The 26,400-nt window shown below is 35.9% G+C and overlaps 2 protein-coding genes across 11 annotated transcripts in view; one reads left to right on the top strand and one right to left on the bottom strand.

The window, feature by feature from the left end:
• Positions 1 to 347: 347 nt before the first annotated feature.
• IRAK4 (interleukin 1 receptor associated kinase 4) lies at positions 348 to 25,315 on the bottom strand. 8 transcript variants are annotated; one of them, XM_077170623.1, is made up of 12 exons: positions 25,093 to 25,315; positions 22,652 to 22,821; positions 20,511 to 20,656; positions 18,454 to 18,636; positions 17,730 to 17,890; positions 16,774 to 16,838; positions 8,619 to 8,733; positions 8,094 to 8,203; positions 4,376 to 4,559; positions 3,435 to 3,497; positions 1,579 to 1,737; positions 348 to 1,456 (listed from the first exon to the last, which is right to left on the bottom strand). In XM_077170623.1, exons 2-12 carry the CDS (start codon positions 22,810 to 22,812, stop codon positions 1,421 to 1,423), a joined length of 1,383 nt encoding a protein of 460 aa, XP_077026738.1. In that variant the 5' UTR covers positions 22,813 to 22,821; positions 25,093 to 25,315; the 3' UTR covers positions 348 to 1,420. The 8 variants fall into 8 exon arrangements, with proteins under 8 accessions (XP_077026738.1, XP_077026739.1, XP_077026740.1 ...); XM_077170624.1 differs by having other exon boundaries at positions 25,156 to 25,315; XM_077170625.1 differs by lacking the exon at positions 25,093 to 25,315 and adding an exon at positions 24,876 to 25,086.
• The window catches only part of PUS7L (pseudouridine synthase 7 like), a 31,153-nt gene continuing 29,517 nt past the window's right edge, over positions 24,765 to 26,400 (top strand). The window contains exon 1 of one of the 3 annotated variants that reach the window (XM_077170622.1): positions 24,765 to 25,068. The gene's annotated coding sequence lies outside the window, so the exon portion shown is untranslated. Of the gene's footprint in view, positions 25,069 to 25,257; positions 25,454 to 26,400 lie in introns of those variants that run through there. The other 2 variants (XM_077170621.1, XM_077170620.1) reach the window with 2 other exon arrangements.

Below are 26,400 nucleotides of genomic sequence, written 5' to 3'. Positions count from 1 at the left end.
TCAAAGCTGCAAAATGAATTTTCAAATGATATAAACCAACTGAGAGTTTTTAACTTTGAAAAAAGTTGAAAGTATTTAACAATATCAACTCACCAGTACTATCCGGAATTCTCTAACTCTCTGTGGTAAATTAAAGAAACAAATTATAAGAGTAGGGACTGAGGGAAAGAGAAATTTGGTGAAAATCAGTTCACACAACCCCCTGGTATATACATTCTGCTTAATCTCCAGTCTTTGAGTGTTAGCAGAATCTGTGGCTACAATGAGATGTCATCACTGAGTATCATCATGGGGTTATCTGTACTTGCTTTCTATTACTGCATAATAAATTACCACAAACTTAGTGGTTTAAAACAACCCTTTTATTATATCACAGTTCTGTATATCAGAATCCAAGACACAGGTCAACTAGATTCTCTATTTGGGGTTTCACACAGCTGAAATTAAGGTGTCAGTTGGATGACTGGTATCATCTGAAGCTTGGAGTATTCTTCTCAACTTATTCAAGCAGTTGGTAGAATTCAGTTCCTTGTGGCTGTACAAATGAAGTCCCCATTTTTTATGGCTGGGAGTAGCTGTCCCTTTCACTCAGGTCCTGGCCAATATGGCCCTCTCACAACATGGCAAATACTTACTTACTCCAATCAAGCTCAGAAGAAGAATCTCTGACTTCTTGTGAGGGTATACCTGATTATGTGAGCCCCACACAGGATAATTTCCTTTTTGACTAACTCAAAGTCAGTTGTTTAGGGAACTTAATTGACCTGCAAAATTCCTTCACCTTTGCCTACATAACAATCTAATTACAGGCAAATCATTTTGGGAGTATTATAAGGGGATATTTGTTTAGTGGTGAATGCTTAAAATAGCAAACTGTGAACATGATCCGATAAACATATGACTATAATAATTTTATACCTGCCTTTGTAAACTTTACATTTTATATCATTTTACATTTCAAAAAGTGCTTTACATATTCTGCAACATTTGATCCCATGACTACCTGGCAGAAAAGCTAAGCAGATATTAGTCCATATTATAAGGAAAAAAAAAATCCGAGCAGCTAACAGATTGCCCAAAGCTTTACAAAGATTTTGCCCCTATCTAGCCCTGTGATCTTTTTGCTAAACCTGTTTTCAAACTCTGGTGAAGCAGTCAAGTTCTAAGGAAAAGTATAAGGGATTACTGTAGGAGCTGAGATGACACTAAAACGGTGGGGCTAAGCATTGATACAGTGGCTCTACTTTTATCTGTTCTATATGTTTGGGATTTAGTACGAGCTTTGAAAACCATAGTACTACACTGTGATGCATTGTTAAAGATAAGGAATTGCATTTACAAAAAATTTTAGTTTATAATAAATGGCTTTGATAGCTGTATGTAAAAAGCCAAAAGTCTATTCCAGCAAAGTTTCAAGAAATCATGAAGCTGTCATCTCTAGCAGCAGCTGTTGAACCTTATAAAAAGAAAGAAAAAAAAAAAGAACCACATGAAATAATTGGTTTGAAATGCATATTTAGGAAAAAGTGACTAATAATACCCCTTCACTTTTTATATAAGTGTAAAAAAAATTAATACCTTCTTGATGTCTGGCCTCTTATTTTTCTTTTCATGCAGACATTGACTAGCAACAGAGTACATAATTTCAACTGAAGTGGAATCAATATCATTCATCTTCATATCAATATAATCTTCAATTGTTTTTTCTTCATCTTCTATTTCTTCTTTGATATCTAGCTTTAAAATGTGTTAAAACATTAAGAGCATCAAATAAAAGTAAAAAAATTTAGAATATAAATTTAGATTATTTAAATCAACCTACTTTATAGTAAAATGTATTCTCATTTTACTAGCCACTTTTAAAACCTTATTAAGAATTAAAGCCATACCAAGAGAAACTCTAAATATTTTTGTTTCTTATTTATGCCTTCTAGCTGTTTGTCTTCTCATTTTTACATATTATGTTGCTAAACCAATTGCTCCCATGTTCTCATTAGCAGCACAGGGTGGTCTGCTGCTTGATTTGCTTCTAATAAAGTGCCTTCAATTTGAAGATACAATCTCACTGTCCTTGTATCTAGCAAATTCCTTTCCAGGGGTGTTCAGATTGTTGAGTCAAAGAGCAAAAAGAAGGGGGAAGGAGGGGAAGGCCAAGATGAAAAAATAATGAAGTGAGAGAAAGAGGTGAAAGACTGGAATGGAAAATATAATTTACGTGAAGGAGAGTACAAAACCCTTCCAAAAGACAATTCTGAAAGTATTTGGCACTGGTAGAATCTAGCGATATTAAGATTCTTTAAAGGACCACTCTCTTCACCTGTACTTGTAATAAAATCTTTTTAAGTATGCCTTTATACTAATGGCTCAAAAACTATCTCTAGCCCAGGCTTCTCTCCTGATGTTCAAAAACCAGTAAGACAGAGCATTTTATTTCTCAGGTGAAAACAAAATTTTACTCTTTTTGTGTTAACTATAAAAATCTAAATATTAAAAATATACTAACTTTTCACAAGAACTTTAATGTTATGTTCCATAAATATACCTCAATGTGATTATACAATTGCATTATTACATTTCTTGTATACCACAGAAAGCTCTGTAATGTAGTTTTATAAAAGACAATTATATGCAATATTATAACATATAGACATTATATTTACAAATTTTCTTAAAAGAGTACGAACTAACCCTTGAGTGGAGATACATATACACCTTTTGACTTTCTAATCCCTGTTCTAGGGATATAATCTGACATATGTATATTACCTGAATTTGTCACACTGACGTATCCCATTAAAATACATAAATTAGAATAAATCAGTGTAGTTATTTAATTTCAAGAAAAACATACATACAATAATAGTTATTTCTGTAATTCTTAAATTTTACAAAAATATTCTAAATTTTTAAATATACTATATAGGAAAAAATGGCAAGGCATAATTTTCCTATTTTAGCATACAGCTAATCTAATTTATTTTGCAATTTTTGACAAATATCTAATATAACAACTTAGGTGATGTTTTACATGATACTTTCCAAATAAAATACTTTATAATAGAAATGGATAGAGAATTTTTACTGACAACTACTTGAATACAAGTGAATGGCAGTGATGTTGTTTTTCCTCTCTAAGCTGAAAATGCTACTAAAAACCACCCCGAACATAACAAAATAAACTGGAGAGACCCAGAAATCATATGGTTCAATTCTAATTTTCCCTACAAAGAAACTAGAACACAGAATGTAAGTGACTTGTCTAAGCTTCACAAATGTTTCATTCCAGAGCTGAGATTAGAAGTGCTCTTTCCACATGCCATCATATAATTGCCAACGGAAAGATTGCCAATAGAAAAATAACATTTCTAGATGTCAAATCTACCCATATAAATTCAAAGAGAAAAGGACGAGAAAAAAATAAATCTGTGAATTACTAATAACTGGGGTTCACGGTGTTCATCCACAGCTGGAAGTCCAGTTATTATTTCTAGTAAAACCTATGAAGACAAAAAAAGTCCATTAATAAAAGGCTCAAGACAAGCTATAGAAACTGGAAAGAATATAAAGCCTGATAATGAAATGTGATGAATCATTTCCATACAAAGTATTACGTCTTTGGGGTATTGAAGTGAGCTTTAGGCATTTCCCACCACCCTTCCTTCATGGAACCTTGGATCCCACTGATCCTCATAAGCACTGCTTCTCTTCTGGCAATTTACTAAAGATTCAGCTTCACTCAATACGTGTTCTGGGAATTCCCAGATCTTCTTCCTCCTTGCACGGGAGTCTTCACAAGAATAATTTCCTCTTATGAGAATATTATTTTCTAAACCTTATGGGTATCCTACAACCCTACGCCTAGACTTAACAGTGCTATCTGAAATGCATATGTGAAAATAAAATGAAGATAAAGCACCGTTTCTCTAACAACCCCTACCAACTTCTCACCTCATTCTTAAAAGTTATGAGGAACAGACTGGGAGATCAGAAAATGCCAAAGCTTATTTACTTAAAATTTCATTCTTAAAATATGAAACTAAAGTGATACTGTATGACATGATCTATTTTATCCAGTAATTCGATTTAAGCTTCATACTAATTCATGAGTATAGTGCGGCAAGAATATCAGTTCTTGGGGTAATTTCAGAAATCAATTAAAAAGTTTTCCACATTGAGAGGAGTTTTTCTAAACTTCCTGATCTAACTAACGGTTAAAGGGAACATCTTTATAGAAGAGAGCTAAGCAAGACAGGTGTATTTAAAAATATTCTACTAAATAAAAGAGTTAATAAATAAATAAATAAAAATATTCTACTTCAATTTTATAATGATAGGCAGATTTAATATCGTTACTAATTATCCACATGAAACTTACCACACCAAAACTGTAGATATCAGATTTGGGTGTTATTTCCCCACGCAAAGCTTCAGGTGCCATGTAGGCTGTTGTTCCCACAATTCTGCTAGTCATGACTGTCTGAGCAAACTTCTCAGAAGCCCGTGCAAGGCCAAAGTCAGATATTTTGGCTATAAAGCTTTCATCTAGTAAGATATTTGCACTGAAAAAAATTTAAAGTTAGTAGGAAAAAAAACTCTTCCCAAGCAAGCCAAATATTTTCTTAGTTAGAGGTACGTACACATAATTGAATACGTGTCTGTGTATATATACAGATATTCATTTACAGAGTATGCCACTTTATAGTATATCATAAAAACCTATAACTTATGCAAATAAATCTAGAATTTCAATTACAGCTGAGGAGAAATGACTGCCCTCTCTTTTAGTTTCTCAACAAAAAATTTTAGGAGAATAAAGCTGATGTTAGTGAGAGAGATTTTCATTATTTCACAAATAATTTATTACAGGGTAACTTCCCTCAGTCTTCTAAAGCAACTTTTAAAATTTTCTTCCTAAACTTCCTTAATTCATTTAAAAATAAATTTCCAATCCAAGTATTTAAGTTATTCACATCTTTACCTATTTCTTTTTTTCTTTATTATCTGGAATATTTTGAAGAGAACAGAATATAGCTAAAAAATATTCACTTATTGTGTATATTCATTTATATTTATATACAATTAAACTTCATTGAGGAATCCCTTTTAGTATTAGTATTAGTATTTAAGCTTGAGACTGCGCATGGGAGGAATCTTAGAATCTTGTCTGTGACAAAGGTACATGAATAAATAATTTAAATAATTTATTAATAAGTACCAAATAATGGAAATATGACATATAAAGTGCTGTGAGAACAACCACATGCCTCGAAAAAATGGGGAAAAAATTCCAAAGAGACGGTAACAAGTGTATTTAGTTTTTAAGCTACTTAGAAGTTGACAGGTAAATGAGGGAAAGAAAGGCATTTCAGGCAAGAGGAGCAACATGTACAAAGCGTTGAAAGCAAACTGTCCACGTGATCAATGGCAAGAAACTGGTGTCCATGGAATATGAAGGGAACTTGAACTTTATTCTGTAAGCAACATGCTCCAACTCAACTTTTCAGTGTAGGGGCTTGACATTATAAGGCCTAACTTTTAGGTCCATAACCCTGGCAGTGGTGTGGTGACCAGATGAGAACTGGTACAGACTGCTGTAGGACGACCAGTTAGGAGGGGTTTTTTTTGGTGGTGGTGGGGGGGGTTACATGATCTGGGAATCGAACCCGGGTCTCCTGAATGAAAGGCGAGCATTCTACCACTGAACCACCCATGCACCCAGGTAGGAGGTTTTATAAGCAAACAAATGAGGGTCTAAACAAAGGCTGAGCATGGGGGATAAATAGAAAGTGCCTTTTGAGGCACATTCAATAGGACCTTGTAATTAGTAGGATAAGAGGAATGATAAAATCTTTTGCTTGGGAGACTGGATGAACAGTGACTTCAAGGGATCAAAAGGGAAATGCAGGACAGAGAGTTTGGGTTAAAAGAGAGAAATCTTATTTTTGACATGCTGACTGAGAGACTCCTAAGGCACATGGAGATACTGAAAATACAGGGTTAGAGGCTGGTGATACAGAGTTGGGAGTTATTCACATAGAGATGGCAGCTGAAGTCAGTATAATATCATTCAGTAAGAACATGCAGAGTGAAGAGAAGATACAAGGAGGTAAGAGCAGGAGGGACTACCAATACTTAAGGGATGGGCGATGTGTCTCCCCTGTTATCTGAGGCCATTTCCTCTAGACATTGGCTCCCTCCTACATTTTCAGGAACTTGTCCTGTAAATTACCCCATTTCTCTCTTCCACTGTACCATCTACCTCTTATATGGACCCTTCCCATAAATATAGAAGCATGTTTTAGTCTCTGCCAATTAAAAGAAAAAAAAGGTTTCTAAATGAGACATCTATTCCACTTCAAAAGATAAATGTCTTAAAAGACTTGTCTATAATCATATCTTAGTTTCCCAGCTCCCACTCTCTCTCCTCAATATAACCTGACTTCTGACCCAATCACTATATGGAAATAGGTCTCTGTAACATTACTAATGATTTTCATGGCACTAATCAAATGGTTATTTTTCAGTCTTCATCTGGATCTCTAAAAAGTACCTGACTTTTGATTACTCCCTCTTGACACTGTTTTTCTTTTTCAGGGAAAACACATTCTCCTAGCTTTCATGTGCTTTTCTGTATGTACTTCCTTAGATTCCTTTTTGGACTCATTCTCTTCCACTTATCATTAAGTCCTAGGGTTCCAAAAAAAGTTAATCTTAGGTCCCTTTCTTAGTTTATATCTCTCCTTAAGTAACTGCATCATAGGACAACTTTTCATTTATCACCTGTAGGCAAATAATACACAGACTTATATCTTCATATCAGAATTCTTCTAAGCTCCAAACCTGTATGACACTGCTTTCTGTAACTTAAAAGCACCCCAAACTCAACATGTACAAAAGAGAACTCATGTTCTTTCCTTTCCCAACTCCACCCCAACCTGGTCCTCTTACAATGCTTTCTGTATGTGAATCATGCTATCATCATTCCAGAATGCAATTCTAGAAGCCAGAAACCCAGACATCATTCCTGACCTTTCCCTCTCCCTGGCCCCTCCACAGCCAGACAGCAGCAAGTCCTGTCATCTCAACCTCTCGATTCTGTTCACTTATTATATGTACAACCACCACCGAGGCTCCTTGTGATAGCCTCCAAGTACCCCTTCTTACAAACTGTTTTCTACACCTGATCCAAAGTAATCTTCTCAAAATTTAAATATGATGCCACTTTAAGAATGTTCAATGGCATCCCATCACACTTATAGTAAGACTAAAATCCTTACCTTGGCCTAGTTCTCTGCCTACCTCTATAGTTTTATCTCACATTAATCATTCCTTTAATTTCTGCACTTTGATCATACTACATTTATTTCAGTTGCTGTAATTCATCATGCTCCCATGTTCCTCTCAACTCTGGTCTGACAAATGCAGTTTCCTCTGCCTGGAATGCTCTTCTCCCCATCTTCTAAACCACCATCAAATTGTGCCTAATTACTTCCTGTTCATTCTTTGGATCTCAGCTGAAATATCACTTTCTCAGGGAACTCTCCTTGACCTCCAAGAACTAATAGCTTCCCCTGTTACAAGCTCTTAGAGCTTTGGTCACCTTTTCTTTATGACATTTACTATCATTTTATTATTCTACATTATTTTGTAACTATTTAATTGATGTCAAATTCGATAAATGCTACTTTTGCTACTTATAGCATCCATAGCACCTAGGATATAGGTGTTCAATAAATAAATAAAAAAGAAAGAAGAGAACTGAAAAGTACCTATGGAGGATAAAAGTGATTCAGAAAACAGTGGTGATCCAGAAACTGAGAAAGGAATTTTGATAGAAAAAGTGGTCAAGAACTGAAAAATATGATATTTAAGAAAAAAAAAGGTTAAACAGGATGAGCATTGAAGATAGGTCACCGTGTTTGGAATAAAGGACATCTGGATATTTTTAGTGAGAAAAGCTTTCAAGGAGTGATGGCAAAAAAAGTCCAGCTGCTCGAGGTTAAGACATACATATGAACAGTGAATGGAAAGAGTAAGGACACAATTATTCTTTAAAGATAGACTTCCAAAAGGTTTTTAACAAAAGCATTTACCTTTTAATATCTCTATGAATATGATGGTTTTCATGTAAAAAACTGATGCCATTAGCTGCACCCTGAGCAATCTCGCATCTCAAGTGCCATGAAAGTGGTGGAGTACCATACTTGTGAAGAAACAAACCAACCAATTAAAAACAGAGGATAAAAAAATCTATGGAAAATAAAGAATACTTTTCTAGGCAACAACTAAAAATGATACTATATCACTAAGAATTTAAGACTACAATTTTTTTTAAGTTGTTAAAAATTCTCTAGACGAGATCAAATATGGGGTTAGCATTTGTTATTTGCAAATAAAAATACAAAAGAACATCTTCAAAGTCTAGCCTTAATTGACAATTTTATATTTTTAGATTATCACCTAAGAACATGGAAGTCCATTTTTATATAACAACAACATACTTTCCATAGAGAAGGGAAATTATTAAGTTTAATGTGGTTTAAATGATGCCATCACAAACTGAATATTAGTACTGTAACATGGAAACAGAAAGCCAGTTTGATGTAGAAACATCTTACCAAGCAAGACAGTCTGTCAAGCAATGATCCATTAGGCATGTAAACGTATACTAAGCAGAGATCCTCTCCATCACTAGAAAAACCAAGGAGTTCTACTAAGTTTTCATGTTGACACCTGCAATGAATAATTTTCATAATTAAACTTATAACTCAAAATTATTATAATGCAGACTTATATACTCAGCAATAGGTTAGAAATTATTCACTTTAGATTTATAACAGAAAAAAGCAAGAAAATAATGTGACATAATTATGATATATATGTTATAATGTTTACATTATTAATAACTGTTATAATTTGTGGTAAATAGTTTTTAGTCAGTACTGATTCAACAATAGAAACAAAATCTCTCTATTTTATAGTAAAAGCTCAATAATTCAGATCCATTGGAACTTGTGATAGTTTGGTTAAGGACTAAGCTGATATTTACCTTTGCTTAGCACAATTTTCAACGATATTACAAATAGGATTTCAAGAAACCTATTAAGGTTTTTATGAAAATATTTGTCATGGTTAGGGACAGGTGTCAACTTGGCCAAGTTGTGGTACCTGTTCATCTGATTGGGCAAGCGCTGGCCTGTCTGTTGCAATGAGGACATTTCATAGGATTAGGTCATGATCACTTAGCTACATCCACAGCTGATTCCATTTGTAATCAGCCAAAGGGGAGTGTCTTCTGCAATTAGTGATGCTAAATGCAATCATGGGAAGCCTTTTAAGGAGGACTCAGAGGAGACAGGCTGCATTCCTGCTTTGGGTGGTGAGCCTCTCCTGTGGAGTTCATCCAGACCATCCATTGGAGTCATTGGCTTCGCAGCCTGCCCTGTGGATTTTGGACTCTGCGTTCCTACGGTCACGTGAGACACTTTCATAAATTTTATATTTGCAAGTGTTCCCTGTTGATTCTGTTTCTCTAGAGAACCCTAACTAATACAATATTAAAAAACATTCTCCAACATGCAAAAAGTGCTGCTTTAAAGATATCTGATATTTAGTCACATCTAATTTACAACAAATTACACATCTAATTAATCATATCTAATCATTTATAGCCCAATTTGGTTTTCTTCATATACTTGAAAATAATAAACTAAAGAGAGCTGTGGGATAACAAAACTGCAGACATTTGAGGTAAAGCAGAAAGAAGACTGGATTGTGAGTACAAAGTGCTAAGTTCAAAGTACAGCTCTGCCTTCTGGATATGTGACCCATGGCATAACATTACTGAATCTTAGCTTCTTTACCTGCTAAATGGGGATAATTACACCTACTATGTTAATTGGACACTATGATGCTGTGAGTATTAAATGAGCAAATATATATGAAAACCTAGAAATACACTTGGTACATGATAAAAGTTCTATTCAAATGCTTGATCATTCAAAATATTCTACAAATCTGACTTTTAATTATATCAAATCGGACTTCTACCCACATAACTATTTTAAGAAGTACAAAGTAAAACAGTAAGTATTCCATTTTCTAAGAAATTGGTTTATTTTTAAAATAAGTAGTTAACATTTGATGAGTTTATATTATATGCAGGCACTGTAATAAGTGATTTACCTGCTTTTTAATTTAGAATAAAGTGTTAAGAAACTTGGCTAAGGTTACTCTGCTAATAAGGTCCAGAGATTGACATGTATTGAAAATAGAAATAAAATTCAATGAGGGTGAGGTAGTACTGAAAATGAAAAGCTATCATATACTGCTGGTAGGAATATAAATTACCATAACTTATCCATAAAGCCATTTAGGACTTCGTTTTACACAAACTCAATACACGGGAATTCAGGTATACATGACTGGCAAATGAAAAAAATAAAGACAGACAGCAAGAGAGAATTAAACATTTTTAAAATTATTTCAAAGATTAATTTTTTTTCTTATTGTTAATAGAATGTTTATTTGCTTTACTTATAAAAATATATGGTACAGGGATGAATCTGGCCCTGGCACCATGGGATCAACAGTGCCATCCTGATCAAAAGGGGGAAAGAAGTGTAACGAATAAGGTATCAGTGGCTGAGAGAGTTCAAATAGAGAGGCTACCCTGGAGGTTGCTCTTACTCAAGCTTAAGTTAGACATTTCTACCTATCATAACTTGCCAAACCCCAACCAAAACCATTCCTGACAATCCTAAAGAATACCTAGGACATTATATAAGATTCTACTAAGGTTCCATGCACTAGAATAACTTTACAGTTATTTTTTTTACTACAACCTCCAGATGGGTCCCTGGACCAGGTTAAGTCCAGAAATGCAGAGGGGCAAGCCTTTTCAGAACATCAACTAGTTTCATCCTACTATCCCATATTATTGACAGCCCCTTGCAACATGGAAAAGTTAGAAATGGTTATAGCCCAAATACCCCTAAAGAGTGAGAGGAAGATCAAAGGTGATGGTGGAGTTATACACAGAGGGTAGGTGTAGTAGTTAGATTCAGATGTCAACTTGGCCAGGTGAAAGTGCCTAGTTCCATTGCTGTGGCCATGAACCAATGGCATGTGAAGCTCACCTGTTGCTCATTACATCTGCAGTTGGCTAGGAGGCGTGCATGCTGCAATGAATGATGTTTGAGATAATTGGCTGGTGCTTAAATGAGAGACCTTAACATAGCACAGCCCAAGCAGCTTAGCATGCCTCATCTCAACACTTGCAGCTCAGCCCAGGCTTTTGGAGATGCAGAAAGGAAGCACCCCGGGGAAAGTTGTTGGAACCCAGAGGCCTGGAGAGAAGGCCAGAGATTGCCCTGTGCTTTCCCATGTAAGAAAGAACCTCGGTTGAAAGTTAGCTGCCTTTTCTCTGAAGAACTATACATTAACTAAATAAATACCCTTTTATTGAAAGCTAATTCGTCTCTGGTGTGTTGCATTCCGGCAGCTAGCAAACTAGAACAGTAGGGTTCAACAAATGAATATGAGTGCTGAATCATTATATTGACACTTCTTTTAGTCTCCAGTACCTTAGAGGAGCTAGAAGTAAAAACCTAAAATAATGGAATGGTAACCCATACCAAACTGAAATCTGTTCTACAATTAATTGTTGTGACGTACTTTGAAATTTATTGTTTTTTTGTATATATGTTATTTCTTACAAAAAAGAAAAAAAAAGGAGGAGTATAACAGAGAAGACAGGATTTAACAAGTGAGTATGACTGCTGAATCATTATATTGATATTTCTTTTGGTCTAAAGTGTCTAGGAGCAGCTAGAAGAAAAAACAAAAAATCACAGAACTGTAACCCATACCAAACTTTAAAATCTGTTCTATAAGTGCTTGTTAAAATGTACGTGGAAATTTATTGCTTTTTTGTAAATATGTTATATTTGACAATTCAAAAACTATTAAAACATATGGAATAAAGATGAATAATGGGAACAAATTTTAAAATAAATTTAGAGTGAAATGCTGGTGATCGGTGAGGGGGAGGTGTGGGGGGTATGGTATATATGAATTTTTTTCTGTTTTCTTTGTATTTCTTTTTCTGAATAGATGCAAATGTTCCAAGAAATGACCATGATGATGAATATGCAACTATGTAATGATATTGTGAATTACTGATTATATATGTAGAACAGAATGATCAAGTTACTAATGTTTGCATTTGTTGGTGTTTTTGGTATTTAAAAAAAATAATAAAAAATTTTTAAATGTATGACAGGTCTGTTTTTATAAGAAATACTTATTAAAAAATAGGGTTCACTTGACATTAGTGAATAAACTTGGAATATTTCGTTGGTAACAGAGACCATCAGGAGATAGAAATAGGGTGAGATATTGGGTAATTGGAGCTGAAGGGATACAGATTGTGCAACAGGACTGAATATAAAAACTCAGAAATGGACAGCACAATACTAACTAAGTGTAATACAACTATGTTAAAACACTGAATGAAGCTGCATGTGAGAATGATAGAGGGAGGAGGGCTAGGGGCATAAATAAAATCAGAAAGAAAGATAGATGTTAAAGACTGAGATGGTATAATCTAGGAATGCCTAGAGAGTATAATAATAGCGACTAAATGTACAAATTTTAAAAATGTTTTTGCACGAGGAAGAACAAAGGAATGTCATTACTGCAGGATGCTGAATAGATGGTAATTAATATTTTAAAATCTCAACTTATGTGTGAGACTAAAGCAAAAAATGTTTATTTGGTACAAAATTTATATTTTGACTGGTGCATTTCCTAATATAACTTATGTAGATAGTTTGATTGAACACTATAAGTACTTGGAATCTCAGGTAGGACATGAGATTTTGTTGGTTTGTCCAGAGTGATGCCCCGATGAATCCCAGAGTGATTCGATCAGTGAGTGGAAAAGTATTTGCAAAGTTCCCTTCAGGGAATGGTGAGAACAGGGAGAAATTCAACTTCCCCAAGTTGAATTCTTGATATTCTCACAAGTAGTGTAGACAACCAAAGCTATAGGCTGAGCCCCCATTCTTGGGGTTCGTTCATATGAAACTTAATCCTACAGAAGATAGGTCAAGTCTACTTAAAATTTAGTCCTAAGAGTCACCCCCAAGAGAGCCTCATTTGTTGCTCAGATGTGTCCTCTCTCTCCAGTCAACACAACAAGCAATCTCACCACTCTCCCCCTCCTCTCTACATGGGACATGACTCCCAGGGGTGTGGACCTTCTTGGCAACGTGGGACAGAAATCCTAGAATGAGCTGAGACTCAGCATCAAGGAATTGAGAAAACCTTCTCGACCAAAAGGGGGAAGAGTGAAATGAGACATAGCAGCAATGGCTGAGAGATTCCAGAGTCGAGAGGTTATCCTGGAGGTCATTCTTATGCATTAAGTAGATATCACTTTGTTATTCAAGATGTAATGGAGAAGCTGGAGGGAACTGCCTGAAAATGTAGAGATGTGTTCCAGTAGCCTTGTTTCTTGTGAATGATTGAATAATGATATAGCTTTCACAATGTGACTGTGTGATTGTGAAAACCTTGTGTCTGATGCTCCTTTTATCTACCTTGTCAACAGACGAGTAGAACATATGGAATAAAAATAAATAATAGAGCAAATGTTAAAATAAATTTAGTTTGAAATGCTAATGAAAGCAAGGGGTAAGGGGTATGGTATGTATAATCTTTTTTTTTTTCTGTTTTCATTTTATTTCTTTTTCTGTTGTCTTTTTATTTTTTTTTCTGAATTGATGCAAATGTTCTAAGAAATGATGAATATGCAACTAAGTGATGATATGCAACATTACATACGTTAATGTTTTAGTTCGTTTGTTAAATTTTTTAAATTAATAAATAAATTTTAAAAATAGGGTTCACTATTTTGCATGATTTTCAATTCAAAGGGTCTTGAAACATATTGGTTACATAAAACAAGGTCCTATTGTACTTCAGAAGTTTTTAAAATGTTCACATACTCTAACCCAGTAATTCTATTTCTAGGGCTGTCTTCTGATGAAATAGGTAGAGTTGCATTTAAAGATTTATGCTTACATACAAAAATGCTTTTAGGAGCTTGAAAGTATAATTTACTGCTGCAAGCTTCCTTTTCTTTTAAATATTTTTATTGAGAAACCTTCACACATATACAGTCCACCCATAGTATACAATCAATGGCTCATAATATCATCACATAGCTGTGTATTCATCACCATGATCATTTTTAATTTTTAGAACATTTGTATCACTCCAGAAAAAGAAATAAAAAGAAAAAAACTTCATACATCCCATATGTCTTACCCCACCCTCTCACTGACCATTACTCTACCCAATAATTTTTACCCCTTATCCTCCCCCCCATTATTTATTTTTAGCCTTAATTTTTTAGTCATCTGTCCATAACCTGGAAAAAAGGTACATCAGACAGAAGGTTTTCACAATCACAGGGTCACATTGTAAAAGCTATATAGTTATACAATCGTCTGCAAGAATCAAGCCTACTGGAACACAGCTCAACAGTTTCAGGTACTTTCCTTTAACCATTCCAATATATCATAAACTAAAAGGGGATATCTATATAATGCAAAGAATAACCACCAGGATAACCTCTCCACTCTGTTTGAAATCTCTCAGCCACTGAAACTTAATTTTGCCTCATTTCTCTTTCCTCTTTTGGTCAAGAAACCTTTCTCAATCCCATGATGCCTGGTCCTAGCTCATTGGGGAATCCTGTCCCACGCTGCCAGGGAGACTTACACCCCTGGGAGTCATGTCCCATGTAGAGGGGACGGTAGTGAGCTCATCTGCGGAGCTGGCTTAAGAGAGAGAGGCCACATTTAACCAACAAAAGAGGTTCTCTGGGGTTGACTCTTAGGCATAATTAGAAGTAGGCTAAGCTTCTCCTTTGCAGGAATAAGTTTCACAGGGACGAATACCAAGATCGAGGGCTCAGCCTATAGTTGTCCCCATTGCATGTGAGAATATCAGAAATTCGCCAGATGGGGAAGTTTAATATGTCCTCCTTTCTTCCCCGTCTCCCAAGGGGATTTTCGCTGCAAGCACCTTCACTGTCACAGTTTATAGGATATTTATGGGAGCCTATCTATGGCAGCTTAAATTTGTAATTTAAAATTACAAAATTATAGGATGCTTACAGGCACTTAAAAATGTTTAAAGGAGCTTATATTTATAATTTTGAAAAACTTTGTTTTTCAAACAAATTATAATTTTGAAACAAACCTAATGGTATGATTAAATAAAATCTGATACTTATATATACTAGAATGTTGCATAATAATTTTAAATGTTTTCAAATTATTTTTAATGAGAAAGGGAAAATGCTGCACATGCATCATGAAGCAAGTACATAAAAATATTAGCAATGGTTATATCTGTGTGGCATAATTAAGAGATAGCTTCTATTATTTTAAAAACATTTTCCTGTATTATCCATATTATCTTCTTTGAACTTACTAGTTTCAGGATTAAAGAGTGGGAGGCAGGGGTAGGGAGAACAAATCCTGAAAAAGAAAAAGCTTTGATCTTTTTCTAGTGTGCATTATTTCACTGTGACTGAATCAATCCCAGTCTATTTTTTTCTTGAGGTTTAGCAACCAAAATGGATGATTTATAGCAACGGTCTAATGGGTGTAAAGACTTAGACCTATTAGGATTCAGATTAAAAGCTCAGGCTCTGGAATCAGACAGACCTGGGATTGAATCACAGCTCTAACATTTACAGGCTAAGTAATCTTGGGCAAGTTATTTAATGTTTCTAAATCTCATTTAAAAAAAAAAACTCTAGTTAGTTATTGTGAGGACTAAATGAGACAAGGCACATAAAATACATAAAACAGTATCTGGTATATTGTATGCACTCAAATACAAATCACTATCATTATTTGAAAGTATTTCTTGATTTGATGATGCCCAACTAGTTTCCATCATACTGGTCAATGTCTTCTAAGAAACCTAGCATATAAGACTTCCTAGTTCCTTTATGGGTGTCAACTTACAGCTAAAGGCCTATTATTCCACAATTAAGATTTTTTAAATGTATCTCCAGAAAAAAAAATTAAGAGTATCTCCAGAGTTTATCTCTCATGAATTCTGGGAGCGAAAATATGATAACAAAAAGCGTAAGAGAAAGTAAAAACCTAAAATTGTGGAATTGTAATCCATGCTAAACTTTGAAATATGTTCCAAGACTAATTGTGGTGCTGTGCTTTTAAATTTATTGCACATTTGTATATATGTTATTTTTCTCAAAAAGAAAAAAAAGACGATTGTGATGATAAAAGAATATTTATTCCTTCTAGCCTCCTATATTCTGGAGCAGCTGGAAGGAAAAGTCTGAGAGGATTGTATGGTAGTCCATGACAAACTCTGGGATCTGTCCTGTAACTACCTGTTGAAGAAGCTTTGAAAACTACTGCCTTTTTCTTTCTTTGCTTTGTATATATGTTAAAAAAAAAAGTATAAGAGAGTTTGAATTTTATATAACTTTGCTGTGATTTAAAATAATGACGGCTATCTAATCAATAGATACATGAGTTTATGTAGTAATAGAACTGCAGAGCCAAAAAGTTTCTTCAGCTACTCTATTCTAAACTGTTTACTTTCATTCTATATATTTGAAAACACCACTATCTCATTGCATATTCTGGGTAAGAAACTGGATCCCTTACCCTTTGTCCTGTTTTTTTTTTCACAATACCAGACTGCTATATTAACACTTACTTTGCCATTACTTTTATCTCTTGATCAAACTGTTGTTTCAGTTCTTCAGTACTAATGTCAACCATCTGAAAAATAAAATAATAAACAGTACAGCAAAATGCAAGAACTCCATGGCTCCTAAAGCTAGAAAGGAGATCAAGAAATTGGTTGGCCTATTTCCCTTTCTTTAAAATAGTAAGGCATTATTCTCCCCATTTTATAGAACAATTAAGATTTAGAAAGATTACTGATTTGCTCAAATTTCCATGACAGTGAGAAGAAAGAACCATGTAAATCTCACTGAAATATTGTAGAAACAAAATGAAATAATATACGAGACTTTTCTGCATAAACATTTTGGAAAAAAAAGTCTCTGTAACCGAAAACATACACAAACTTGAAGAAAAAAAAACTGCAAAAGCATTTGCAACACATATTACAAAGAGCTGACTATTTTAAAATATCAAGATCTATTATATTTATATTTTAGAGGATAACAGATTTAGAACACAACACATCAATAAGTAAAGGTGAATAACTTAATAGAAATAGGGACAAAGGGCACAAATGAAAAATTTTTCAATCTTTTTATATTTTATGAACTTTATTTTTAAATAAGAAAAGTAATGCAAAGAAAGTTATTCTTAGAAAATATTCTTAATATCGCACCATTTTAATCTAGATTATGCATGAAGCACAACCTAGATCAAGGCTTCTCAACTTTATTTTGTGACTCCTCTAAAATTATATATATATTAGTATGTATGTAAGGGCAACTACATTTTCCTAGGATAAGATCCACAGCTTTCATCAGATCTTAAAATGGTAAGAACCACCAGCTTAGAATAATGTTTTCTTAAAGAAAGCAAATATACAATAATGTAATGTTTCCTAAAGATTCATTAAAAACTTATCATATAGCACAGTAGGAAGCAGCTCTCCCTTTAATTCCTTTTATTCCTAAAAGTATAACTTACTGCTGCAAGCTTCTTCACTGCCACAGTTTTGTTGTTCACGTAGCCTTTATATACCACTCCAAATCCTCCCTCTCCCATTTTATTACCACCACCAGAAAGGGGTCGTTCATCAAAGTTATTTGTGACATTCTTCAATTCATAAAACGAGAAACTGTGAAAGCCTGTTAATAAAATAAAGAAAAATAAAACTGATTCTAGGAATAATCGACATTTTTCTCAATTTAAAGATTTCATATATAGGCAACTACTTACAACTTTTGACTAGGCAAGGCGGGAGAGGATAAAAGTATATTTTAAATGTAAGTGGTCAACTCTATCTTAAGGATTGTGTTTAATTCTTTGTCAAATCCAGTAGAAAGAAAAAAATGTCATCCTCCAGCCAAAACTCTATTATACACTCATATATTTTCTTAAAATATTAAATTTTTTTAATATTTTAAATACATTTAAAACATTTCTAAAAAATGTCTTTTTGGAGTTATGCAAATATTTACTTATTTTTTCATAGCAGCTGTGTGGTTTACATGTCCTATTGCGTTTACCCATTGATAACATACTAATGAATACAATGGAGACGGTACTTAGCAAATCGGCAGGGAGAAAAAAACACCAAAGGGTTACTACCAATGTTTCTCTGACTACTGTACAAACAAAATATTTACTTTAAAGCAGTTATGATGTCAATAACAAACCTACTAATAGAAAGCACTAAAATGTTACTTACGTGTATTGCTAACTTCTAAACTTTTATCTTCTTGACTAGAGGAGTCAGGTGACATATAGTTTTGTTCAACATTCTGCATTGGTACTACAGGTGTGCTGTCCTTGCCATAGAGAGGCATTTGTTTCTGCTGAACTGTTACAGCTTCCTCTGAAGGGAATGTGTTAACAGTTCTGGGAATAGCATCTGCAAAATGAAATAAGATATGTTATCCTTCCACGAGAAAAACTGTTTGTAAAAAAGTTAAACTAGGAACTTGGTTCATTGACCATCATCCCAAATTCTACATGTTGGTTCCATATTCTCACAGCACACACAAGAAGCATACCTACTAAATATGACATGTGATAGAGATGGGTAGAGAGGGCATGACAGTGTTTCAAAGGCTGTTCCATAAACCATCTGTATCAGAAGTCCTGGAATACTCATTTAAAAACTCCACTCCAGAATTCTGATCAGTTAGATTTAGAATAGGTCCTAGTACTCGACATGTTTAACAACAACCCCAACTGATTCTTTAAGTTTTTTTTTTTATTGTATGACATAACACATATACAAAGCTAAGAAAGAAAAAAGCAAAAATTTTCAAAAAACACTTTAGCAAGTGGTTACAGAATAGATCCCAGAGTTTGTCATGAGCTACCATTCCATCACCTCAGATTTTTCCTTCTAGCTGCTCTAAAACACTGAAGGCTAGAAAGAATATTAATATAGTGATTCAGCAGTCATACTCATTTGTTAAATCCCATTTCCTCTCTTATACTTCTTTCTTCTCCTTTAATCCTTCATCCAATATATGGAGATCTTTGGGCAATGCATATTCTGACTTTTTCATGTTGAGAAGGGGTGTCCACACTAAAGCATAAGGGGATGAAATTAATTGATAATCCTGAAGAGGTTGGTCCCTCTGAATTTCAGGATTTATCTGACCTAGGAACCCTCTGGTAATTACGTTCCAGAAGGCAAACCTAGTGCATGAAACCTTTATAGAGTCTCACTTCAAGCCCTAGGTGTTCTTAAGAGTCAATAGGAGCGATGATGACTGGTGTTTAGCAAACCACGGCAATTAGCACTATCTAACTGAAGCTTACATAAGAGCAGCCTCCAGAACAGTCTCGTGACTCCATTTGATCTCTCTTGGCCACTGATGCCCTATTTTATTACACTTTTTCCTCCTTTTACTCAGGAAGATGTTGTTGATCCCATAGTGCAAGGGCCAGATTCATCCTTGAGAGTCATGCCCCGCACTGTCAGGGAGAGTTTTACCCCTAAATGGTTTGAATCAGGTAGCAGGGAGGGCAACGATTTTCCTTGCAGAGTTGGGCTTACAGAGAGGCTACATCTGAGCAACAAAAGAGGCTTCCTGGAAGCAACTCTTAAGCATCATTATGAGGAGTCTTAGCTTCTCCCCTACAGAAATAAGTTTCATAAAAGCAAGTCTCACCCTGAGCTTGGCCCCAAGTGAAGCTTATGCATAAAGGAACCACTGGTGTAACTGGCATTAATGAAAAAAAAAAAAAACAAGGTTATGAGGAAGGCAATTAGATATTCCAATGCAGCAAAATATAATCTAAGGAAGGTGGTGCAACGTCAGCTCAGTGGCAGAATTCTCGCCGGCCACACTGGAGACCTGCTTCAATTACTGGAGCCTGCCCATGTCAAAAAAATATATATATATAAAATCTAAGGAAATCAGGATTACAGGGTCTCATCAGGGTGAACACTGAGGGTGAAAAAAGAAAGAGCTGAAAAGAATAATTTCCTACAGCCTAAACTAGGTTTCTGAAGTATATATATCCTTCAAAAATTCCAACTGGTACACAACTACCTGGCTTTAATAGTGGGATCAGATTCCATCGTGAAGCCTCCACCAGCTTAGCAGCAGAGTCTGGAGAGTCCTATGTCTGAGGTGCTTGTTAAGGAGTTGGGGAGAACTGAAGGAATGAAAAAGACTCTCCGGTAAAGTTCCTCTATTATGAGAAAAAAGCAAGAGTAAGAAGAAATGTTCCTATTCTTCTTGTCTTTCCACTCTGTTGAGACCTTGGTCAAACTTAGTTTACCTGGCAGTAAAAGACTGGCAGGGGCAAAAAACTCATTTTGGACCAAAATATCCACAAGCTCTCCAACTGTGCAATTTGTGGTGCCCCAGTCAAACAGTAATTCACAGGTGGGACTTTTTCCAGTTTGAAGTAATGCTTCAAATCTCCTTAAAAGGAACAAATAAACAAAATGAATATATCAATAGAACAAATATGAAAATAGGAATTGCTCCCCCATCCCTGTGCCTTCCATCCCACCTACTAAAATATTAAATGAAAAGAGCAGCAAGAGAGCCTGCAAAAACTAAAAGACAAGAAAGATGAGCAGAAGAAAAAAGATGCCAAAGATGATCCGTACTAAGTATTTATTTAGTGGGCTAAGACATGCACACATGAACTCATTTAGTTTTCAAAGACATTATGATTATCATCTTTATATTAATAATGAGAAAGCCAGACTTAGAGAGGTAAAGTGACTAGCCCATCGCCAGACAGCCAACAAGCTGTATTCAAGCATACAGGTGCACTCTCAACTGCTAAGCTATAGTATTTTCCTATATGACTTACTAATTCTGCTGGCTATATAATTTTTTCCTTTTTTTTTTACATGCACAGGGGCACCAGGAATTGAACCTGGGTCTCTGGCATGGCAGGTGAGAACTCTGCCTTCTGAGCCACCGTGGCCCACCCTAGCTATATAATTTTAATAAATAAGCCTGCTAAATTAAAGAAATAGAATATACATAAACTTATAATATTACTCCTTTGATCTTAATTATATTCCAATTAAGCTTAAGGAAAAAGGCAAATCAGGTGTTTTCACCCACTTGACACTCGATTTTGAAAAATAACATTTAAAAACTTAACATAGCTTTTTCTGTTTTCCCTCCAAATATTTTATTTTGAAAAATTCCAAAACTACAGAAAAATTGAAAGAATAATACAATGAATAATCATTTATCATTTACTTAGATTCACCAACTGAATTGACGAATTGATAACAATTTGCCACATTTGCACTCATGCCCTGTGTGCGTGTATATGTGTGTGTGTGTGTGTGTATACTGTGTATTTAGAGTCTAGGGCAGATGCTCTGTAGAATGGCTCACAGTCTATATTTGTCTATTTTCCGAAGATTAAATTCGGGTTACAACTTTTTGGTAAGAATACTATGTAGGTGATAATGTGTTTCAAAGGCAGTTTTAGCATTCATTACTGAGCCATGTGTGTCAATAATTCATTGGTGATTGGAAATTAGTACCTTTCTAACTCTATCATCCTTTCAACAATTACTGGCTGGCATTCTTCCGTAAGGAAGAGTTTTCCTTTTCCCCACGGTCTCAACTATCTTCCACGTATTAAGATCAATAATAATCTCAATAAACTATCTTTAAAAATTGGCTTTCAAGGTTTAAACGTAAGCTTCTTTCAAGAAATTGAAGAAGTTTACCCTTCAAACTAGGAAACATTTCTTGGAAGGATTAATGAGGGAACCAAAACTTAAAAAGGTTTTTTAGCAGGTTAATGCTGAAAATTACAGATAAATTTTTTTCCCTCATGCTACATATTTTGACAGATCTCAGCAGCAATGATTGACAAAGAATAAAATCTGCATTTATGTTTTACATTAAAGAAAGCAGAACTGAGTAGAGAGGAATATTGGAAATTATCTGAAAATAGTGTCGAAAACTCCTGACCTAACTAAGCACTAAGAATTCTGATCATAGATGTGTACACTCATAAGTAACAACTTTAAAATATCAATTTGAAGAATTTCCAAAATACATTGATAAAATGCATTAGAGTCACGCACTTAGAAGCTTAAGTTTCAGAATTTTACTAGAGATTCTTAAAAATTCTTATATTACTTCAATATGGAAATAAGCTGGGGAGGCAGAGTAAACCGCACGTAGCTTGCCAGAGAATTGTAATTGGTTCTAATCCCAAAACTAAATTTTCAAGACCATAATATCAGCCCAGCCAATAAGGCAAATGAAGCAAAAATTACAAGAAAACAAACAAAAAATGGGTTACTTATAACTGTTATCTCCATGAGAAAGACCCAGTCCCTAAGCTGCGATATTGGGCAGTACTTATTTATTCCTATTAATCATTTTATATTGTGATATAAGAATTTTTAAAAAAGGAATATTGTATATAACCTTATGTGAAACTGATTGTATCTATCATCACCAGATGGTTTTTTAATAGCCACAGCTAACTTCTTCCATCCTTCTTGAGGATCAATAAAATCTGACAGCTTCCTAATTAGTCCAACATTGAGGCAGCGCACGTATGTTGATGAGGTTATGGATTTGTTCATCTTCTATTCCTAAAATATAAAAAATTCTTATTAAAATTTTACAGTAGCTTTGGGAAGGACATCTGTAAACTTATATATCACCCTTTGTTATATCATAGGAAAGGTTGGCAACTTAATACACCATTGTAAAGAAATACTCTAAAGTCAACTAGTTAATGTTCTAAGAGGAAATTAAAATTGTAAGTTCTCTGATTAATTGTCCTCTGGGTTTGCATTCTTTTCCCACCTACACACATCAATAAGAATTTTAAAAGTTCATTTTTTTATTCTTATTGATGTATATTAGGATACTATTTTCCAAATGCAATTTATACAAAGTAACAAAAAGTTTACTGTTTTCAGTAAAATTTCTGTGAGCATATTCAGGAATCAATTTGTTCATAAAAGAGATTTACTTGTAAAGATAAAATATCCTCTGTATAAAAAATTAAAGGGATGCATATTGAGAAACAGAGTCCAGTCGGAATGATTATACAATAATTTGGGTGAGCAGAAATAAGAGCCTGAAAAAAGTATTAGGTAGGGGAAGGTTCAGGAGATTTAGGAGGCTAAATCAAAAGGATTTCATGTGTGATCAGATATTGAAGGGATGGAGAGTGAGGAGAACAAGGAAGATGATTCGTAGGTTTTTTGGCTTGGGCAATTAGGTAGATAGTACGAGGAAATAAACCATTCAGTTTTGATATTAAATGTGGAATATCTATCTCTGGAACTATCTGGGGGGTGGCAGCAAGTAACTAGATATTATAGTCTGTGGGTTAAGAGGGAAGTTTAGGTAAAGAATGCACAATAAATAAAGGAGTTGGTTGAAGCAATAAGTAAGATAAGGTTGCCTTATATATTAGGAATATATAAAATGGGAATGAATGAAGAGAAAGAAAATTTTTAAATATTCATGAGGCAGAGTCATGGAGGGAAGCTGAAAATCAAGACAGTAGCATACCAGAGAATTTTTAGAATGGGGGACAGGTTGGTACAAATGACTCAAGAGGTCAAGAAAACACTCATGGTGTCTGCTAGATTTGGAAACCAGGCCACTGGCTTCAATTCCTTTGTATTGACTGTTTATTCTCTCAGTGAGATGTGAAGATACCGGTGGTTTTGAGAAGGGAGAGATATGTTGTATATTCATGCCTTAAAAGGGCACTGGGGGTGCTGCTGAAAATAAACTCTACTGGAGTAGAGACGCAGGGAGAGGCCAATTATGAGACTACACTAACAACTTACACTAACAAGTGGCGGCTAGGACCAGGGTGGAGGCAGAGAAAGTGCAAAATCCTTGGATGCTCGATATATTCCCAGACAGAGCCAACAGAACCTGCGTGCTGATGTGGAGTGGGAAGATGGTGAGGAGGTTTTGGCCCGAACGACTCTTCACTGATATTTACTGAAATGGACAAAACTTTGGAAGGCACAAATTTGGTCTGGAAGATCAGCTTCACTGCGAAAAGCAGAAAGCTAAATTCAAATAAATATTTAGCATGAAACAGAAGAACAGAACAGAAACATAAAAGGTATCTTCTGACAGTCGTCTCCAAGGACTATCCCCAGCAAGGGGAAAGGCAGATTTTAATATCCTGTGCTCTGAAGTCTCCTTGGGAAGATTTGTTTTTGAGGCATTAATAAGTGTTACTGGTTCCCATTCTAAATGACGGATGTTCTTTCTCGGCTTCCCCAAGTTGCTTTTTTTTTTTTTTTTTTTTTTTTTTTAATCTCTTGATTCACTCTCTGGTTGCCAGGCTTAAGTACACTTTTCCCATCTGCTAATGTAGTTATCTAAACTTTACATCCACTGTCCACTTTCTAATTTCTTGAGAGCTTGGAAATCAGAGAAAACAAGCTTATTAGAATCGAGGGTATGCTCAGAATGCTTCCCACGCTGCCAGCATCTCTGCTGCGTGCTGGGCTTACTTCCTGGCTATCGGGAAATGAGATTTCATTTCGCAGAAGAGCTCAGAGAACAAACAGCCTGGAAGTTGAGAAATGAGGCGAGGTCTGACCGAGCCACAGAAGTGCTGGGTGACGCCTCTCCGCGCCTTAAGTTCCTCCTTCCATCGGAGTACCTTTCTGATCCCGGAGGGCCCACTACCCAGGTCACGATCCCGGAGCAGGGTCTTCCCACGCAACCTACTTCCTCTCTAGCGCCTCTCACTTTGGAGATAAGACTTGAAGCGATTTGCGCTACAAACGGTCACCCGATAACTCGGGGGCAGAGGGTGAGGCGGGCCCGGGCCTCGGACAGTCTCCGGGAAGCAGGTGCGGACGGCGGGAATCCCTTACCTGCCCGCTGTACGGGACGCGGGTGGGGCGACGCCCCGCGGAGTAAAAGGCCTAAAAACTTACGCTCGCTCGGAGAAGCGGATGGGCGGGCGCAAGTCTCCAGGTCCCGCCCCCGCTCCGCCTGCCGCGTTTCCTCCTCTCTGGGTCCCGAGACTTGGTACTCAGTGAGACACTGCAGTCTAGGGTAAGGCGCTTCTTTCCGTGAGCTGCCCCTTTAAATATGCCGCTGTCGGAGGCTGAATAGTTGAAGCTTCCGGGCATGCGCACAGCGTTGTGCCGAGGCGCGCCTTCACCTGGACGCTAGGTAGGCTGGATCGCGCTAATTGGGCAATGTGCAGCTTGTGTTTGGGACTGTGACAAGGTTGGCATTGGGGACCCCGACCCTTTGCCCTAAAAAAGGGGGGCGACGTGGGCTTGCTTCTCCGCCATGGATAGGCGGAGAAGCAAGTAGAGCTGCTGGCAGTGTATGGGGGGGGGGGGCACTTTCGGGGCAAGTGAAGTGGTAGCGCCGGGTAGGCTTTACTTCTGTGGCTTGGTAGCTTTTGTTAGGAGCGAGATCGGGGGAGTTTGGCGGTTAGTGGAAGAAGAGCATGATGGAGAAGCTACTCTCCATTTCTACTACCTTCCCAGAATCATTCCTCAACCTGCAATTCTCCAACTCCGACTCGCCGCCTCGCCCCCTCATAACTAAACTGTGGCTTAGGAATTCTGCACATTTGAGCTTAACTCCACGTGGACTCCTTGGCTGCTGTCCAGTTTGGGTCTAGACCCTTTTGACATTTCCCAGACTCCCACCTCCAGCCAGTCTCACATCATTATCCACCTCAAGTCCCTGCATTTTCCCATTCTTTTACTAAGGTGCTTGGTTGGAATCCTTTTATTGTTTACCTTCTCTCCCTATTATTATTATGTTGGCTTAGAATACCTTCATATTATCTTCCTTTTTCTGGGAAAAGAGATGACCATTGTTCTTTGCAAGGCCAATCTGCCGCTATGCGCTTGATCATATTGCTTTGCAACTCTTCTCTTACCCCATCAGATGCATTTGGCTCAGTGTTATCAGAATCATCTTACTAAAGCATCTTAATGATTGTGTTGCTTTTCTACTCAGACAACTTCTGTGGCCATCCATTGACCATCTAATGGATTTGAAGTCCTTGACAAGGCATTCAGTCTTCCATAACTGGGCTCCGTTTCCAAAACTGTACTAGAAAACTCTTTTTCCCCTACTGTTGCATCTGGGCTGTTTATATTTTTCTCTCACACATTCATATTTTGTTTGTAGATTACTTATGATATTCTCTCTAT

The sequence above is a fragment of the Tamandua tetradactyla genome, chromosome 7, assembly GCF_023851605.1.
Source record: "Tamandua tetradactyla isolate mTamTet1 chromosome 7, mTamTet1.pri, whole genome shotgun sequence".
Lineage (NCBI taxonomy): Eukaryota > Metazoa > Chordata > Mammalia > Pilosa > Myrmecophagidae > Tamandua > Tamandua tetradactyla.
The sequence above is the reverse complement of the archived record's forward strand: the minus strand, read 5'-3'. Positions and strand labels throughout refer to the sequence as shown.